The 20,798-nt window shown below is 42.6% G+C and overlaps 1 protein-coding gene across 2 annotated transcripts in view; it reads right to left on the bottom strand.

The window, feature by feature from the left end:
* Positions 1-20,798, bottom strand: part of SLC8A1 (solute carrier family 8 member A1) — a 326,175-nt gene that overhangs the window by 30,074 nt on the left and 275,303 nt on the right. For both annotated transcript variants that reach the window (XM_042933176.1, XM_042933177.1), the window contains one exon: positions 19,087-19,186. In XM_042933176.1, the coding sequence (XP_042789110.1) occupies positions 19,087-19,186 (100 nt within the window). The remainder of the gene's footprint in view (positions 1-19,086; positions 19,187-20,798) is intronic.

Below are 20,798 nucleotides of genomic sequence, written 5' to 3'. Positions count from 1 at the left end.
AATCCCAAGGAGGATCTGCACCATATGGAGCCCAATGCGGGACTTGAACCCATGAACTGTGAGATCATGACCTGAACCAAAGTCAGACGCTTAACCAACTGAGCCACCCAGGCACCCTGGTGTCTGAAATATTTTAACACATAAATCTGGAAGGGGAGGGCCCATCTGTTTTATTGCATTTCTAAGTAGAAGTGCCTTCCCATCCTTCTTCCTGGGATCACACTGCTCTTTATAAATTTTAATCTCCAACTCAGATGCCTAAATATTAAAAATGACCACTAACTTCCATGTATGAGGCACAATTACCCTGTCTTGGAGAAGGAAAAATACGATGTTTGTCCATCACCACCAGGACTGAGAAGTTTGTTTCCTGCAAAGAGCAGTGGAACATTAAAAAACAAAACACCTGGAACATCTTTTCTGTGATGGCAAAAGTGATAGCAATGCTCCAGTTCTGTATGTTTGCCAGCTTAGGCTTACTGGAGGCTACATAATTCTCTCAAGTCCTTCCTCTGCATTAACAAAGAAACAGGCAGTTTGGTGGGTTCCCTTTTATAGGATCCCAAGCAAAGGATCTTCTTATGTTAGAATCCTCCTTTTCAGCTTTATGGATTCCACTAATGGAAAGATAACAAGCTATATTCGATTAATCCTTCCCATGGCCCTTCACATGATTTCCTTGAGACCTGCTAGACTTCCTAAATATAGCTACAAAGATAGCCAAATCATTAAAACCACAGAGAAGAGAGCATCAGTTCAACTACTGACATAACAGAACTTGAACTGACCCTGCTCTGGAGCATGGGGACAAGGTATCATTAGCATAATTGATCATGATAGGGAATCCTCACCTTGGGACCTGCAGATAACTTAGCATCTAATGTAGACCAGGTGTTAGAGTGCATCCCTCCAGAGGTACCCAGGATTTGGCCTCGGTAAGGGCTTTATCAACCAGAAAAAGAGGTCACTGGGGTATAGGGGACACTTAGGTCGGAAGACTTAAGACAATTTCTAATTCTCATAGCTTCTTTGGGAGCAAGACTTGACCTTCCTGAGCGTCAGTTCCTCATCAGTCAAATGAGTTTCCTAACTCCCACATTACAGATCTGTGGTAAGGACTGGAAGAGGAAATGTTAAAGTCTTTTGTGAAACTGTGAACCCCTTTACAGATAGACGTCTATGTTCCTTCTCTATTGCTAGTCAGAAGGAAGGTAGTAAATCAATATGATCTGAGGATCCTGATTTCACAGAATCTATATTCTGTTTGAGTGAGTCATTATCACCACAGCTTTCCCAAGTTGCTTGAGTGTAAGAAAAGAAAACTGGAGAGAACATGATAGTGTCTACTAAGGCACTAAACTTTTTCACATATCTGATCTTATTTAATCCTTACAATAATGCTACAAGGTAAACGTCATTAATCCTGTTGTACATACAAAAAACCCTGAAGTTCACAGGGTTTAAGTGATTTTCTAAAATAATCACACAGTTGGTAAGTGGCTGATTTGGGATTTGATCTAACAGCCCAGGAAACATTTTACTACACGTGATGTCTTTTTGAAGCAAGTTGAGAAGTATAGCATCTATTACATATTGATTCAAAGTTTGAATCTGAGAATACTTCTAATGCTTAGTGCTGTATAAATACAATTTTGCCTTTTTTAGGAATTTGAAAACATTGATGTACCCTGTTTGTATCGTAATTTATATGGTTTCTTTCCTAGATCTGATACATTTTTGGGTCAGGTCAGCTGTATGATCTTTCCCAAGACCTTGGGGACCAACTAAACATAGAAAACAATAAATAAAGGGAGGGCATCATGGTTATGACCATTTCAAAATTTCTACTTGAGTGTAGCCAGTTCTTATTTCCATTTCTAGTTGTCAAAGGTCAACCATGTCGTTCTGAATCAAACACCCTGCCTACATCTGGCTCTTCTCTCTAGAATTTGGGAAACTGGCCTATGTTGTCACATAGGGGACATGTGTGCTGTTGTCACATAGGGGACAGTTTGGGGAATGTGTGCTTCTATTAATCTGAGGAAGGGTCTGTCTTTCAATTACTTCTAGGTATTTACCTATCGTTAGTCTATTTTTCTTTTGCAAGAGTATCCTCCAATTAAGGGAATATGAGAATGACCCAGATGCTTTTCAGGAGTATGACAGAGTGGATTTAGGATGACATCTGCCAATTGCACCGCCATCCATATGACCTGAGCCCCACATACATTACTCCACAGACCCATGTAATATAGAAACCAGTAACTGTGAAGCTTGATCACCCTACAGTGGTTTTCTATATTCAACACACATTGTTTTGAGCCTAAGTTCTTTATGAAATTTTATTCCTTTTTTTCCAAGTGGGATTGATTTGATTTGGTGTCTATCTAGTCTCTGAGCACAAAGATGTGTTGCCTTCAAACCAATGAACAGGCTCATTTGATTGAGCTTTCTCCTCTGTAGCTATCACTTTTTTTTGCAACATGATACACAGGAATTACCAAAAAAAAGTTCTCTTCAGTTGTAGATTTCCATTTTTCTTTGCTTTCAAAGGTTCTGACAGAATCGTAAAGCGTTAAGACAAAAGAAACCTTAGCAATCTGTGAAATCAACCCTCCCCATTTTAAGAGGAAAAACTACAAGTGGATTTGAAAATTTTTTGTTCTCTTGCTTTCCTGTATCTCTCTCTCCTCTATTCCCCTCCCCCCACCCCCATTTGATACATAAGGTTTTGAGTTAAACCCAGTAGCTTTTACAGTCTTGCTCACTCAGGGACCTAAAAACTTTTCTCTCCATTCCCTCCTCTTTTTCCCCCCCTCAATTTTAATGTTTATTCATTTTTGAGAGACACAACATGAGCAGGGGAGGGGAGGGGCAGAGAGAGAGGGAGACACAGAATCCGAAGCAGGCTCCAGGCTCTGAGCTATTAGCACAGAGCCCACTGCAGGGCTCGAACTCATGAACCATGAGATCATGATCTGAGACAAAGTCAGACGCTTAACCAACTGAACCACCCAGGCGCCCCTCCATTTCCCCCTTTAAGTGTTTGTATGTTATTTCTAGTGAGAAAACATTTATTCGTCTCTTTCCATTCTTAACAGTTTCTATATGCCACTAAATTCAGTGACCCAAAGATTCATTCCCAAACAAGAATTTGTCTCTTGTTCTGGATTTTGAAGAAGTGCTATAAACATTTTCCTATAACGTAATGGCTAGGAAGTATTTACTTTATGTATATTCTCTGATGACAAGTAGAAGATATCAGCCATTTTTCCACTAAGTACACTGCAGGATAACTCCTTACTAAAAGAAATCTCAAAACACAATTTACTCAGATTACTAGATCTGTGCATTGTCAAAGCACAGAGGGAAAAAATGCAGACATTTGCTTTTATCAAATGAAACATGTGAATATTAGAAAATGCCTGGACTTAAAGCATTGAGAGGGTTTCAGAGCTTTCTCAGGTCAATTTTCTGCTTAAGATGAATTCCTTTAAAATCTGTCTACCAAATGGTCAACTGTGCCGCACTTGAGAGTCTTAGCTACTGGACAGTTCATGATCCCACAGTCCAAGGTTTAGAGGGCTCTGGGTTAGGTTCCGTTCATTTGCCCAGGTCCCATAGGCTCTCAGGCCATATGGAATAGGTCCATCTTGCTCCGTATGCCATTCCTTCAGGCAATTGAAGCTGGATACTCTCATATCGACCTCAGTCTTTGCTACAGGTTCCTTTGGCAAGCTGGCCGTGCTCCTCGGAGCACTAAGTCCTTCTCCTGTTTTAGAATACAGTACGTGGAGCTGAGTGTAACTTCAAGAGTCACCTAACTCACCTGCACTGTGGGAAGGTCTTTCACCTTTCGCATCCTGGACGCCATTCACTTTCATTAATATACCCACTGGGCTTTTGGTAGCCACCTCAAACACTGTCCTACATAGAACTTACTCATACCTATATGTCAATAACTCTTTCAATGCCATTTCTAGGTCATGACTCCCATTTCCCATACTAGTATAACTGATTTGGGGGGACTAAAACTATACAATGTTTTATCTGTCCTTATTATGCTCTTTAAGAGACATAATTCCTTACTATCTGTTCAGTCCACTAAAACTGAATATTATAATACCTGTACTTTTCATTAGAATACCAGGTATTAGAATACCTGTACTTTTGACATCATGCCAGCTCTTTCTAAGAACTTTCCTTCTTGAAGCTTTCTTCAAAATGTATTTGGATTATGAAAACGTCCCTGGGAAGCACATTGTCCTTCGGGAGAGTGTGAGGCTTGCTGTTCATCTCTAGTCTGCCTTAGTCCCTGCAGGCAAAGGCCTGAGAGCAAGCCTAGGGGAGAGAAGTCCATCTTCACAAACTAGTGGGGATTTGAATTAGCGTGGAGACTCGATGTCTAGAATACAGTGTGCCTGCACATCCACATCTAAGTGTACTCCTAGAGACTTGACTGCTCTCTAGTTTTTATTCTATGTCCCTAGATAAGTAAATGCATTGGATATCAACACCACTGTGCATGAAGTTTGAGTTCAAGATTGCTATAGATTTGTAACTTGGACCTCTGGCCTGTTCTGAGATGGAGAGGACACCTACATAGACCTTGTTAATCGTCCCCAACCCCCAATTCCAAGCCAGAGACAGCTATGGGCGATTCTGCCCCGTAGGATCAGTGCTAATTTCAGCCCATGCTTGGGGGGTTAGGGTCATGTGATGTGTGACAGTGCTGGAAGGGACACAAGGCAACTCACTCCCTGTGAATATCTTTCAACCTTGTCTGGAATAAATGAACCCCTGGGTGAAAGAACAGAATCCCTACCAGCTTAGGCCATCATGGACCTTATTAGGACGGTTGGCTCAAGAAGTATCTCCCGTGTCAGAAGTATTTTTCAGCAGATGTGGCCAGTGTCAAAATGAAAAGCGATCCACTAAGGAGTGCTCGTTCCAAGTAAGTCTGAATATTAGCAAAACGAATCAGTTTAAAGCTGAAAACGGACTGTGTAGCTTCACCCCCTTTCTCTTTGTAAAGAGTTCCTTAATGTGAGCTGAGTGTTCCTAATGATTGTAGCTTGACATAATTAGTCATGCAATTATGCCCCAAGCTTTGTCTTTGCGAAATAACTCCAAGTCAGGCTAAATATCTTGAAACTCAGTGTACTCTTACCCTTTAGTGACTGTAGGATGAACAGAGTTCCAGGCTTCTGCAGTAGAGAAGCATATTCCCTATAGACTTGAGCACCTACGAAACAAACCTTCAACAAGCGGAATTGAATTGATACTCGGCAAGTGTGGATGCCTCTTAGATGGTTTAGTTACAGTGGGTGGATTGTGAGCACACCAGGTTCTAAGATTGGCCTGAAGGCTCTGATAACACTTTGTAAATATCAGCAGCTGAGTCTGAATTACCCTCTTAGAGTGTCAAAGTTGAGCTTTGGAGGAACTCTGGGCAGCAATAACCCTGTGATTTTCAACAAACAGCTCAATGTTATGTCCTAGGAAAATGCTGAAATTTATGTAAAGGTAGACATGTACCAAAGCCGGCCTCACATGCAGAGCAGCATAAAGACTGGATTCTCTTAAGATACTGCTGTGATCAAGCTAGGAGTTCAGGTTCACTTACTGAGTGCGTACTCTCATGCACACGGGTAAACAGATACGTCCCATCTAATCTTCGTCCTTGTAGCAATCTGGTCAAGGAGGTATTATTTTCTCCATTTTAAAGGTGAAACCAAACCTCGAAGAGTTTAAGTGACTTGGTTATGAAATCTGAACCTCTTTCCACCACTTCACTGAGATTAACTTGACCCAATGTTTCCAGTGGAAAAAATTCTCTGTGGTTTGTCCAGCAGAAATCCAACCTGATAAAATCTAAGCTCATTAAAATATTCTCCTTAAATACTCCTAAAAATACTCTCCTTAAAATAACCCTCTGCATACATCATGTATAAAATAGTGAATGCTCTTTTGGGGAATGGATGGATGGCCCTAGTTTCTTCTTCTGCGAGAGTCTGATTTTCCTTTCATCTTAGGGAAAATCCTCTACTGGTGGTTTATATTGGCCCTGTTGAGAAGTGGGAACCTTTTCATTCTGGTGGCAAACATCTATCTCTCTGCATAGCAAACAGAAGGAATCCAGCTCTTCAGGAGCTCTTGCCCACCCCTACCCCCAGCACCCCCTGCCCCCTGCCTGCCTTCCTGGTCTCAAGATCACTCGATGAAACTTTGTTCTTTTTGTTTGTTTGTTTTTTTAATTTTTTAATGTTTATTTATTTTTGAGACACCGAGATAGAGCACGAGTGGGGAAGGGGCAGAGAGAGAGGGAGACAGAATCCGAAGCAGGCTCCAGGCTCTGAGTTGTTAGTACAGAGCCTGACGGGGGGCTCAAACTCACTAACCGTGAGATCATGACCTGAGCCGAAGTCAGACGCTTAACCGACTGAGCCACCCAGGCGCCCCAATGAGATTTTGTTCTGATCTCGAGGTTTGTGAGTTTATTTGCTGGCAAGGTGGCGATGTACACTTAGTATCTAAAATTAGAATCATGGCTTTGGTTCACACAATACAAAATGATTGTAATTACTTAGCACCCCTCATCTGCTTGCCCGTGTTTCCTTCTCTCTGTTGTGATTTTCAGCGAGGCCCCAGTAAATAGGCCTGCCGCTGACAACTAAGGGACTTCATGAAGTGATTTACATGTTCTCGGGCACAGATTCTCCATGTGCTTCAGTTTCCACTCCTGGAAATTGAGGATAGCTATTACTAATTTAATCCTTAGTGATGAGAGAGCATAAGGCAAGTTGAGGGCAAAGCACAAGCTAGCATGCCCCCCTCCCCAGGGGCCGTCCAACAACAAAGGAAAGGGGAAAACAGATGGTTAAAGATCACAGTCATGCAAGACATCAGTCTCCATCAGTTTACAAATACATTAGTAAATTATAAGCAAAAGGCAATCTTATCAATAACCTAATCTCCAGAAACCTGTAGACTCAGTTTCCAGGAGCCCCCAAAATCACCCCTCCATAATGATATGGGGAACAGAGGCAAGAAGGAAATTGCAGGTAAAATTAAATTTCCTTATAACCTGCAGCTCATTGACAAATACTTGAGGCAAATAAAGAGAATGACATTTCCCCAGTAACTCTCTACTGTCTTAATGTTAATGCTTTGCTAGAGGGACAAACAACCTTAGCTTGACAATGCCTAGGCCTCCCACATCCTGTGAATCTGCTTCAGCATATGAAAATCCTTTTGGAAACTACCTCTTGACGTTATCTCCCCCAACTCCATAGTATATAACCGGTCACTCTTCACAACCCCAGTGCAGCTCTTTATGACCATGGGTCTGTCCCCATACTTTAATAAAATCACCTTTTTATGCTAAAGAAGTCTCAAGAATTCTTTCCTGGCTGTCAGCTCTGAACCCCTACCGTTCCAAAACCCCATCATTAGTTCTGATGACAAGATAAATGAAGTTTTTAAAAGAAGCTGTATGCTTCTATGTAGTAAAATCTGTTTTGGACGGGAGGATTAGCTCATCCAGATGGGGTACCTCCATTCCCACTGCTTGTGTGCACTTTCCATAAAGGGGAGGCTGGTTACAGTGGATGTTGACAATCAAGTTTGTCTGCCAGGAGCTTTTTAATTTTCCATAAATAATAGCTCTGATGGAGCTGTGGTGATGGTTTTCTTCAATATAAACCATCTTAAAAAGATCTCTTTCCCTCTCCTTATCTATAAGTCTATGGCCTGTTTTTCTTTTCTGGTTAAAGCACAGAACAAATGCGATTAAGTTTATGGGTCGGAACTCTAAGAATATTTTACGTTGCTGTTTTGTACGCAACTCTAGGCCGAACCCCTAACCTGGACCAGTATCTGTAGTCAATCTTTAAAGGGAATGGAGTGGTTGAAAGAGTGACTTTATTTGTACCATTCATTTTTTTTTTTTTCGGTGAATATTTAGTAATAACTTATGTGTCAGGGAGAGTTCTAGGCATTGGAAATATACACGAATAAAACCCCACAGAACTTCCATTCTGACCGGGAGAGATAGATAGCAATCAAGCAAAACAAATGAACAAATCTCATGATTTCAGATACTGATATGGGCTAGGAAGACAGTGAAGTCAAGTAGTGTATTCGTGTGAGAAGTAAGGGAGGTGATTCATTTTCAGAAATATCAAATAAAAGCTGTGCTGTCTAGTTAACAATAGGTTTCCAACCTAATGAAAATATGTATGAACCCTGCTCCCACCACAATGGAGTCCCAGACCCTTGGACACTTCACTTTTTGGTCTTTTCCCCCCTCTCTATCTCTTGGGCTTATTTTCGCAGGCTTTGCAATGAGCATGCACTGAAGAACAAAGGAGGGACTGTAAATCTCTGAGTCACCTCAGGAAATGTACATTTGTTCCAGTCAGACTACTTGTTGCTTTACATGGGCAGAGGTGACATCCAGGTAAGGCTGTAACCTCTGTAGAACTCAGCCAATGAGGAATCAGGGGAGGGGCTTATATGCTGGGGGATAAATTGTCTGCTGTAACTACCCTGAGTGTGCCTGTCCATCAGATACCTGCTCTTGCAAGAACGTTGATTGAAGCCTCACTTCAGTGTGCTCTAAGTCTCCGTGTCCCTCCTTTGATTGGATCAGTGGGCTTATTCTCACACTAGTGACTGGGTAGTTGAGATACTCCTCTGAAGAGGTGACCTGGAAGCTGATACCTTAATGGTGAGAACATCCAAACAGAGGGAAAGCCTTTCTTGTGTGTGGGGGGAAGCAGCTTGTGCCAAGGCCCTGAGGCAAGAGCATAGTGTGAAGAAAAGGACTAAGCCTATGCCTACAGGCATTAAACTCTGGAGTCACAAGTGTGACAAGATGGAAGGAGGATTGAGTCTAGAATCAGAACCTATAGGTTGGGGTCTGAATCCTAACTTCTGTTCCTCCATCTCATAAATGGGTTCATGGATACATACTGCACAGGGTTGCTGTGCGGCTTGTGTGAACAGGAAACTGTCTACCATTGGTGAGATGGTTCACTCATTCAGTGCTGCAGAGTTGTTGACTCAGGAAAGTTTTGGTCTTTGCTTTGTCTAACCCTAAAGTATCACATCATCAAGAGACTCAGAGGTCCTTGGGGAAGATCAGGGGCCAGGCATGGATGGAGTAAGTGCTAAGGTGCTGGTTCTACAAATACCAACTCTAAAAGAAAAAATGAGAGCAATAGTATAAAGTTTGGCAAGAGCCAACAATTCTAAAACAGGCTCTGTGTGACCTTGGATGAGACACTTTCCCTCTCTGGTCTCAGTTTCTTGTTTATCAAAATAAGGGGAAGTTGGAATAGCTGCTCAGTAAGCTCCTTTTTAGCTCTGGGCGGATTCTGTTCTAAGATGCGCTTAATAGGACAGAAGACATAACACCAAGCCAGACGTGTTCAGACAACGGCAAGGCAGGAGAGCTGAAATGGGGTGGGGGTGGGAGGTGTGTGTGTCCAAGCCTGTTGCTTCAGGTAAGTGGCTTTGGTTGCAAGAACCAGAATGACACGGTCTTTACCAAGAGAGCAGACTGAACAGCAAGGGATAACGCTGCAAGTCACTTTTATGAGGCTCCCCTCTGCCTTTGGGGTGTGTGTATGTGGTGGCCGTGGCCACGTTTTCTCCTCCTTCCACCTCTTTGGATTATGCCGAAATGTTTCCCCCACTGAAAACAGTGTACGAAGGCTCTCGCCTAGGGATGAAATGCCCCCCCATGCCTCATGCATTGGTATGTAAGCAACCACTAGAACTGTCTTCACGTCTCAGCAGCCAACGCCAACAAAAGAGTTACTGGATCCAGTGATGGAGCATTGTTTGCTGCTGCCTCTCCAGACGAAAGCTGCATCAGAGACGTGACTTCAGGCTTACAAATAAGAGCCGCTGAATCATCCTGGAGCCCTTCAGCACTGTGTTTTCCTGAAGATTTTGTAATAAGCAATTTAAGAGAAAAACAGCTCAACAAGCCAGTATTCTTTTCAGAAATATCAGCTAACGCATATCCAAGGGACAGAAGATAACTGCTTATTTCTCCCACCCTCTCATACTCCCGCCCCTGTGTAGCTGGCCTGCGTCGTTCTAAAGCAGGGTCAAAGCTACCTGGTTCAACATTTTATCCTGTCACCACTGACATTTTTAAGATGACAGATATTCTAGATTTGCTTTGCCTAACCTGCGAATAGGGCCCCAAATAGTTTTCTCTCTGGAAATTTCTGTAACCCTTTCTTCCTCATGCCCTGTGCCTTTCCTCTTTCTTAGTTAGGATCAGGATTATCAGCTAAATACCAGTAAAATTCCACTAAGAAAACTGACAGAAAAAAGCCACTTTAAATATAGATTTGTACATTCAATTTGCAACATACAAAAAATATTTTCTGTGTACAAACACATGCATATGAGTAGCTGCATGTTCTATGTATTTGTATTTATTAGACAAGAATTATGTATGCCTGAAAGTTTTTGAAATATGGCATCTGTCTATATGAGAGTCTGTACGTATTTATACAGATTTTCTTGTAGATCAGACATAGCTGTATGATGTAGTGAAAACAGACTTTTAATCCAGTTACATGTGGACTGAAAAACACTCACACATAAATTCATTCATTCTTTTTCCACAAATAGTTATCATCGCTTAACATTGTCCTAAGTGCTAGAGAAATAATGGTCAACAGGACAGATCTGCTGTTATTTAAAACTAAAAAGGATTTTAATTTAGATTCTTACTGCTAAGAGGATCTGGGCGGATCTGTACCTAATAACAGAGCATAACATACTTTAAGATAAAATAGGACCCAAATATCCAAAGAAAGCATAAATAAAGGAGGCTTTCAGACACATGAATTGAGTGAATTTTGACCAGTTGGGGAAAAAACATCGTGAGCTTTCTGACAGCCAGAGCGAATAAGGAGACATCGAATTATACAGTTATGATTTTCTAACTGCAGAAGTGATAAAAGTTAATTTGCTGGGAAAATAAAATGTCTTTAAAGTAGGAATTTATCATGCTTTCTTTATAGTGAGTGACATCATGAAGAATTATTCCAACTCTAAGGAAAGATAAAACAATACTTTTCAAATAGTATACTTTAAAGATTAAAATTATAACTAAATTATAATTTAGGGAAGGCAGTTTTGAAAAGGACGCTGATAAAAAGGTAAAGAAGCTTTATTTCTTAATATCTAATTCAAAGCAAGGAAGAGCAGCTACTGAATTTAGTTAATGTAACCATCAGATGGTGTGTCTTAAACATTAGATGTCTCAAATGAGCTTCAGCCACGTTGGTGTAATTACCCAGTTTATCAAACGTGTACTGTAAGGCAGATACTCCACTTGATTAAAGTCAGAGCTTTAAGTTTCAAGTAGTAGGACCAGGGAAAGCAAGTTGACATTTATTGCTGAAAATGAAAGGCCCATCAGGGGACCCTTTCATATTTCCATGTTCCAGAGACTGAGGTCACCTATTCCAATCCCCTAATTTCACAAGTGACGTTAGAAGATTTGTCTAGAGCCGTCCAACTAGTCGGCGGCTCTTTGACCATTTGAACTCAAGTCTCCAGATAAGCCAGAGATTCCAGTGGACGATTTTTACATGAAATGCTGTCACCCATGTTACGTGCACTATCGCAACGCACGTGGATATTTTAGCTGTATACTAGAAGAAGGAACGAGAACCAAGTTGGAGGGCAACAGTGTTGTTCACATCTCCTGTTAGAGTTTAAAATAATCGTCCTTCTGGGGCGCCTGGGTGGCGCAGTCGGTTAAGCGTCCGACTTCAGCCAGGTCACGATCTCGCGGTCCGTGAGTTCGAGCCCCGCATCAGGCTCTGGGCTGATGGCTCGGAGCCTGGAGCCTGTTTCCGATTCTGTGTCTCCCTCTCTCTCTGCCCCTCCCCCGTTCATGCTCTGTCTCTCTCTGTCCCAAAAATAAATAAAAAACGTTGAAAAAAAAAATTTTAAAATAATCGTCCTTCCTATTAGTTCAAGCATGCTGGTGGTGCAGAGCATGAAAAACCTGCCTGAATTGCTGATCATACCACCGGGAAACAGCAGGAGCTGGAAAAAAAGAATGGGCATTGATTCTGTTTTGTTTCTGAAGACCTGACATGATTTCTAGCAGGAGATATAAATACAATTCCAAGATCACAAAAAGAATGTGGAAGCCCTTTGGGTTCCTCATGATGGGATTAGCCTTGCAGTGACTGAACCTGTCCATTCCCGCACCTGGTATTCTTTCTGGTCCTTCTGCACCTCTGTCCAGTGCTTGCAGACTCATTTCTAAACACTTCACTCACTGTGTGTAACCAAGAGTAAAGGACTTATCAACTTTGTCCCTTTCTCTTGCGTTAACTCATTTGAAATCTAGCCACTTAAGACCTGAATGAAAACTGTAGGAGGGACAGGGCACCTAGGTGGCTCAGCCAGTTAAGCATCCAACTCTTGATTTCAGCTCACAGTTGGGGAGATCGAGCCCTGCATCGGGCTCTGCGCTGATAGCATGGAGCCTGCTTGGGATTCTTTCTCTTCCATTCTCTCTCTGCCCCTCTTTCTCTCTCTCTGTCTCTCAAATAAATAAACCTTAACATTTTTTTTTAAAATTGTGGGAGGGACACCCAGGGTTTCACCGAAAGCTTATCAACTTTGAACTCAAAACAATGGGGCTTCCTATTCTAGCTGGCCACTTGCTAGTTGTGTGACCCTAAGGAAACACGTTATAGAAGCAACCTCAGGACGGTAAACTCATGAAAAAAAATACTTACCTCAGGGTATAGCTGTGAGGATTAGAAATAATAGAGGGCATCGGCCATGTAGAAGACAACCAATAAATGGTAATATTGTTTAAGCAGATGTGAGCCACAATTTCATACAGAGGTATAGGCTGTTGTGCCTACTTCTCATGAAACCAGCACACCCTTGTTCATTAAATGAAAAAGCTTATCATTTGTAGGTAAAGGATAATTAAGAATCTGTATAGTCACACAAGAAACAGGGCAAAATGGAAACTCCCAGTCTCTAGCACCTTCTCCCTCTACTTTGCCAGCCCTTCCTTCCTTCCTTCCTTCCTTCCTTCCTTCCTTCCTTCCTTCCTTCCTTCCTTCCTTCCTTCCTCCTGATTGTCTTATAGTTATGCTGGGGCTGTGCCAAACTTGACCCAGCAGCATTTTTTTAAACTACTTAAATGGGATTTTCAAATGACCCAGGGTTAGCACATTAAGTAATGAGAGTGCCTCTTCCTTAACGGTGTTCAGTAATAGGAGAGATGCTAGCATGATTCCTGCTTAGACCAGATTGCATGGCAATCCCATGCCCACTTGAGGCACCATTCTTATGATTTTCATTTAGGCCTATGGAGTCGGTCTGTCGTCAAGTTGACAGTATTTTCAAGTGAATTACTGTCTGGGGCACCAGAGTTGACAGTTTTTGCTATGAAATAATTCAATTTAATTGAGAACACTTATTTCTCCACATAGCATGCATGGATGATGAGTTGATGACGAAGCGTCCCCCAAACCCGAACTAGTTTCCACACTGGCTTGGTAGGCGTTGGGAGGGCATGCCCTCCTTCTGTAGCTGAAGTCGGGTCTCTGGTTGTAGTCTACTCTGAAGTGGAGTGAGTGTGGACAGGTCAGCCGCATCCACCAGCCTGGCCGAGTTTTGAATGTCTGTCCTACAGATTTCACAGACATTTCTGATTTCCCATTAAGGAGCAGGAAGAAAATTCAGCACTTTCAAAGCATCATCTCACTTAGATTCTTTGAGGCTACACTTTAAAGACTATCTTCCCGTCCCTTTCCTTTTGGGAGAATGGGTGTGGACCGTATACTGTGACTGTGCAGAAGAGCTAACTTAAGCAAGCCGGGTGGGTGGGAAGAATAGAGGTTTCCATTGCCGAAATCAGGTGGCCCATGAAACACAATGCTGTCGGGTACTCTAACACTATGCCGTCTGCTGACAGAACTTCCAAATTTCAATACTGGATGGGGTCTTTCTTAGAACTTGCCTAGTCCGACCCTCTCATTCCATTGCTGCTGAAACTAAAATTCAGAAAGGTTAAATACTTCGTCAAGGTTTTACAGCTGGTAAGATATAGAACCGAGACCACAAGAAGGATTTTTTTTTTCTTTTGCCGCGTTGGAGTGTTCCTTTGTTATGAGGATGCCAGCAGATAGTATGTCGGATATGCAAACTCTATGTCAAAAGTAGTAAAAGCATTCCGGAAAAATCCCTAGTGCCGGATCCCCAAAATTACCAGATAAGAGAGAGGGCAGCGTGCTGACTTTCTTTAAAGAAGGTCACAAATTACAAGGCAGGAGAAGTCTATGGATGCATGTAGGCAAACATACTTCTTGTTGTTTGGGGAACTGGCTGGTGTATTCTCCCTGTGGGCCTATAAACTAGGGTTAGGGAGACTTAACGAATGTTAAAGGGAAAAAACCCTTCATATTTTAAGCTGTGGCTCAATTATCCAAATGACGAAAGATACATGCTGTGTAAGATACACATGCGTGTCTGTACGTGTTGTGCGTATCTGTGTGTGCACACGTCTGCGCGTCCCTGTGTGTTCATGCATATGCACACATGTGCATGTCTGTGCATATCAGATATCCCCTACCAGATGTGTGTTCCATACGTGTATCCGTGTGTGTGTGCACAGGCACAGACTCAGTCCCCAGGTACAGCGAGTGAGTGAGCCCTTCACACTGGAGAGAATCCTGGGCTGACCTGTACCCTGGCGCTGCCATTTACCAGCCTTGCTTCTTGAGCAAGTTCTGTTGCTTTTCCGAACCTCAGTTTTTTACCTATTCAGTGGTGTGCCCGATACTCACTACAAAAGGGACAGTGGTTTTTAGTCACTTCGCCATTTTAGCAATTAAACTGAAATCGACTGTATTCACACAAAATTTGGTTATGTTGGAGACTCTTCAACAAGACTTGTCTCCCAAACAACCGACTCTGGTATCTAAGTGTAGAGACAGCCCTCCTGAAAAGATGAATTGCCTTGACTATCCTTATAGCAACTCCATAGGTGAGGACTAGTTACCTCTGCTTTACGTTTGAGGGAACAGAGATTTAGAGGGGAGGTAATCTGTCCAGAATCACCCAGAGAATTTCTGGAAATCTGGGACACAGATCCATATCTGACTCCGAAGCCAGGCTTGCAACCACTCTCCTCCACCTCATCATGGCCCAGGACTGCTGCGCAGAACAACAATATGGTGGCTGTGGAGTTGGTAGCATTGGCATCTGGTTCTCTTCACCCAGATGGAGTGTGTCATCTTCCTTGACCTAACCGTTTCTCCTCTATATCCCAGCTGGTACACATTTTCTTAAGGTCGGCCCTCCATTCTGCCTGGATGGAGACACTGGGAAGAAGGAGGACATGGGGACAGTTCGTACTGGACATGCAGTGAGTGCTAGCCTCTCGTCGAAGAGCATCTGTCTGCTGACACGTCTTAGAAGCACCCGACAATCGCTTAACTGCTTCATGCTACTGCTCCTGGTATCCCACCCAGGAGGCGACAGAAGGACCACCACGGGGACGTGACTGTCTAGTCCCTACCTCATCTCTGGAGTCTTATGAATCCTCGAACTCTTCAAATGTCAGACTCTAAGACCTCGGTTCCCAGAAACAGTAAGGTTATGGGAAGCCCAGGTACTGAGCCCAGGAACTGAAGTTAAGGAAAAGCAGGGGAACAAAAAGACTGCCGGGGGGGTTACCTCGAAACTAATTTAAACATAATCATTGAGAAACAGAAGTAAAATCCTATTTCCAAAATTATTATTTGTTTGGCAAGATAGATAGACTCAATTTTGCACAGAAAATTGCATAGGAAAAAGCGTCTCAGTAGAGCCGTTTAACAGCAATTTAATATTTTAATAAGGCAAACGGTTCTGATTCTCAACTCTTTTGCAATGAAATCTTAAAATCCAATGAAAGTCTGTTTTCAATACCGCTTTACAAATTTTATCGTCCATTTAACAACCGAAGAACATTAACATTCTTTAGACACTTAAATTTAATCATAATGACAAATATTGAGCTTTCTAACTGCCCTTCTAATAATCTAGTGCTTCAAAAATATGGGTTTGCTTTTCTGATATTTTGTCTCAAAATTGTAAATAAGGTCAGTTTACCCAGCGGCCTGCAAATGTCTGAGCAATTTTGTGTTATTCCCAAGCAGTCATTTAGTAACATAAAACACAACATGCTGCATGACAAATAAGAACACTCGAGAGGTTTTTTTATTTCATTCATTAACAACAGTTCAAAGGATCTGGGCAGGAGTCGGTCCCATCATGAGAGTGCCGAAACCATGGCACCAAGAGAGGGGACAAAACCAGAGTCCCTCAAGCAGACAGAGGTGCGGAGGGAGCAGTTTGACTCATTTTGAAACTTCTCTTTCTTAAGGGTAGTAGAGAGCCCACTGGACTAGCATTTGGAAGACTGGGGTTCTGAGCATTGTTCCAAAGACATATTGCCTCACCAAGGCTCAGATTCTAGAAGATCAGGGTAATCGTAATACCGCTCACATACGATTTTGAGAGGATTTAATTCAACGTTATAAATGAAAGTGTTTGCAAACCAAATATGCCCCTTGAAAGTAAGGAAGCATTAGCGTCTTTATAGTTGGTTCGCTGTATACCTATTCTGACCAGGATCACAACTTTGGTCTTGTGTGTGGCAAAATCTCTCTCACCGTTCTAAGCTGCCCTTTTGCCACTGTGAAGGACTGGCCATTAAATGTGTGTGCTGGTCCCTGTGAATTACAAAAATGTGTGAATAAACGAACACAAACCCACTCCACTGCTCGAAAAGAAAATGCATGGCTAATGTGTCTATTGATGGTGTCTTCTTGGCCACAGTCGAGTGCGGCCTCACGTATATTTCTCATCTCTCTCCACAGCTTTGTTGCTCTCCATGATAAGCTCATCGTCATACACACACTTGATTTTGTTTGCCTTATTTGCTGCCTCCTTGGGTAGAATATAAGCTCCACTTGGGCTGGGGTATTTGTCTGTTTCCTGTGCTGTCCTATCTCTTCCACCAAGAACAACGATGGACGTGTAGAAAAATGAATTAATGATGTCCAGCTTGTGACCATTATATAAATGCTCATACGTCTGCAGCCAAAGGAGACCTGTGAACCATTGGGAATGGTTCATTAAAGTTTATGCTACTTTTAATGGTTTTAACGTTTCAATTCTGCTATAACAAAGCCCATAAAACAATTTCATTATTTTTAATGTTTTCAACTGGTCTCATCAGCAATTTCTTATTCAAGCATTTTTGTCCTTTTAGTTTTTGACTCTGTGAAGAGGGAGTATATAGCTCATGCCTCAGATACTAATGTTTGGTTTAAAGAAAAATGTAAGACATAGTGAGCGAGTACTGTAGACTGTGCCCCCCACCCCCAAATTCATATGTTGAAACCTAATCCCCAATATGATGGTATTAGGAGGTGGTGCCTTTCGGAAGTGATTAGGCCATGAGGATAAAGCCCTTATAAAAAGGACCCCAGGGGTGCCTGAGTGGCTCAGTCGGTTAAGCGTCTGACTCCTGATTTTGGCTCAGGTCAAGATCTCATGGTTCATGAGTTTGAACCCTGCAACGGGCTCTGTGCTGATGGTGCAGAGGCTGCTTGGGATTCTCTCTCTCTCCCTCTCTCTGCCCCTCCCTTGCTTGATCTCTCTCTCTCTCCCTCTCTCTCTCTCTCTCTCTCAAAATAAATAAGTAAACTTAAAAAACAATAAAAAATAAAAAAGATCCCAGAGAGCTCTCTTGCCTGTTCCTCAATGTGAGGACAAGTCAGAAGACAGAAGTTCCTGTCTGTGAACCAGGAAGCAAGGTCTTACCAGACACCAAATCTGCCAGTGCCTTGATCTTGGACTTCTCAGCCTCTTAAACTGTGAGCTTGTTTGTAAGACACCCAGTCTCTGGTACTTGGTAAAGGCAGCCCCAAGGGGCTAACACAGGGAGTTTTCCCCTCCCCCGAGGAGAATTTGCATGTAAATTCCAAATCTACTCTCCAAGCAATTTCCCATTATTTAAGGTTCATAAGTTTCCTTTATTTACTCAATTGCAAGAAACCAAAGTGTGATTATAAACAGCATTAATAACAAAGAGGCACAAAAATCCTACCACCCTCTGTTCCCACAGCACTTTGGAGATCTGTCAGATTATTCTACGGCAGATTGGAAAGAGGGGGTTGTGTTAGCAGTCACGACCTAACGGCCAGTGATGTTGGTTCCATACTTTTCAGTGGGAATCACTATTTAGAACATTCTAGTCTTGTTCAATAGCTGCAACAGTAGAAGATGGACCTGTGGGGAGTGCTAAAGAGAAAGAACCAGTCAAGATGGAACGGAAGGATTAAGGGGGGAAATCCCACAATGGTGTTGCTTTCATGCATCTTTGAGAGGGGCTTTCCTCTGTCTTTATACAATCATACAGACAGTGGACACGGTTTGAGAAGCCAAGAAAAAGCCCTTTCTTTCTATATTTAATTCCCTCGGGTCTCTGACTCCTTGAGTTTGAAAACAACTTCATCTTGGTAGGATTTTCCTTTGCACTTCTAGAGCCAGTGCAAACGCTGCTCTGTTAGACACGGTTGAAGAGAGTGTAAAACGATACAGATGGTAGTGATAAAGTGTCTTAATGTCACCTTCTCCCACCTAGCATTTTGCTCCTTCCTTAGTGACCTTCATTTGGCCACTTCTCCTGCTTCAGGGAAGTTTCCGGACAAAGACTCGCGATTGGCTGTCTGTGCATTAGAGATACAAAAGCCTTAAACGCCTTTACGTTTATCTTGTCTATTTCCAGAAAGAAAGACAGTGTAGATGAAGAAGAACGCCATGTTTGAAGACATGTGCTTCATCTAGAAAGTCCAAGGCCGTCTCTGAAATGTGCAGGTATGCCACCAAAACATTTATTCCTCTTTTAATTTTACCCTGGAAGGCTGTTGGGTGCTTTGACCTAGACCAAGTGGTCCCAGTAGGAAAAGCAAGCTCAGTGTGGGCCGTTGTCATTTACGGCATGCAGAGAAAGGTACTCACCAGCGCTGACAGTGATGGCTTCGATAAACTGCTCTCTCCAGCTGTTTGTCCCAACCACAAGGGCTAAGTTTGTCTTCTTAATAAGTTTGTCCACGGTACTCTAGAAGGGTTGGAAAGAATAAGATAACTGTTGGGTTGGCTAAAGCCTTGGGAAATCTAAGACCTTGGTGATTTTGAAACCCCAGAGTTCTACGAAGGGTAGGGGATGTTAGGCTCAGAACAACAGTATTGACATCAAACACTGTTATGATTATGCAAACGAGCATAGCCCTTGGCTGGAACCATTTGGAAGTAGAAATTGCTTCATAGCAAATTTGAGCCTCTTTCACTGCCTAATGGCCAGTGAAGAATGGCCTCAGTGTTTAGAAGAGCAGACGTTGCAGAGGCCCATCCCTTCTCCTTGAATGCTTCATGAACTTGCTTCTTTCTTGGCTTCAACTGTGGCATCCTGTCTATAACTGAATTAGTATACGGCCTGCTCAGCATTACACGTTTCTGAATAGCTGGAATTGGCAGATAGATTATGGAACTAAAAACTGGTATTATTGTGCTTTGGTTTATCAATGAAATGCAGCCAGAGAGCAGAGCCCCAAGAATTTTGCTGCAGGATCATCAATAAATGGATTTTTCTGTGGCTACTGATTTTGTCAGCCTGGCGGCTGTTAGAGAAGCCACTCTAACGCTACTTCTGTTGCAAACAAGAAAAGGCGAGACAAGAGAAGTTTAATGCATATGGTTTAGGGCACGTTGCAATTGATGTTGCACTAGATTTCCCTCTCTGTTACTTTTCTCTTTAGACTTCTTTTTTCTCTCTTAGACTTCTTTTTAAGCACTTGGCTTTCTACAGCGAGCGCCCTCTAACTTTCTAAATGTCAGTTAAGGTAACAACAACAACAGCCAAACATTCACAGGAGAACCAAGCAGGCAGATACACCCAAAGCACTACCACCAATCATAGCGACTACAGGGAGAAGGGTCACTCCCAGGACATGAGGGTACCCTGCCCAGAGAGACTATCGCGTGGACTAGTCTACCACACATATCCACACTTACTGTCAGAGCATCCTCGAATCCCCACTAATTGCAAAGAGGCAGAAAAGACATATTATTTGTCTCAGGTCAACATCTGTACACGTTTAATACAATGCACGTCAACTGACTATGGCTTGGGAGAGAGAGAGAGAGCGAGCAAGTTCTCAGCCAACTGGGAGTGAAGAAAGTGTGATCTGAGCAGCCTGTACAGAAGGCCAAAGCTCAGTCGGAATGTCAAGTGTGTTAGTTCAACGAGAGTCATCTGAACATGGAGATGATAATGAGCATGAAAGGGCCCACCTCCAACTGGCCCACTCTGTATTTTCAACATCGTTCCTTGCTAGATGTTTTCCTTAGGGTGGTGACCTTTCCGCCCTAGCCTTGTGTCTAGAACTGCTAGCACCCCTGATAACCGCTGTAACCGTCACTGCTCTTGGCCACAGTATCTTCAGGCACAGGACAGGCATGTCTTTTCTCTCTGGACTCAGCCCCATTTTATCAAGCACACTGAGTGTCTTGGCTGATGCCAACTCACAGTTCTGTGCAGGATATGACAAGAAATGACTTTGATTTTTCCTAACTGTAATGGAAACTTGGGGAAGGTCTCGCCAAAGGAGCCCTCTGTTCTGATGCCAAGGCAGAGAATCCCATCACCTGGGAGATAAACAGTTCAAGAGATA

Source organism: Panthera leo, chromosome A3 (assembly GCF_018350215.1).
Source record: "Panthera leo isolate Ple1 chromosome A3, P.leo_Ple1_pat1.1, whole genome shotgun sequence".
NCBI classification, from domain to species: domain Eukaryota; kingdom Metazoa; phylum Chordata; class Mammalia; order Carnivora; family Felidae; genus Panthera; species Panthera leo.
This window is presented reverse-complemented; position numbering and strand designations above follow the sequence as displayed.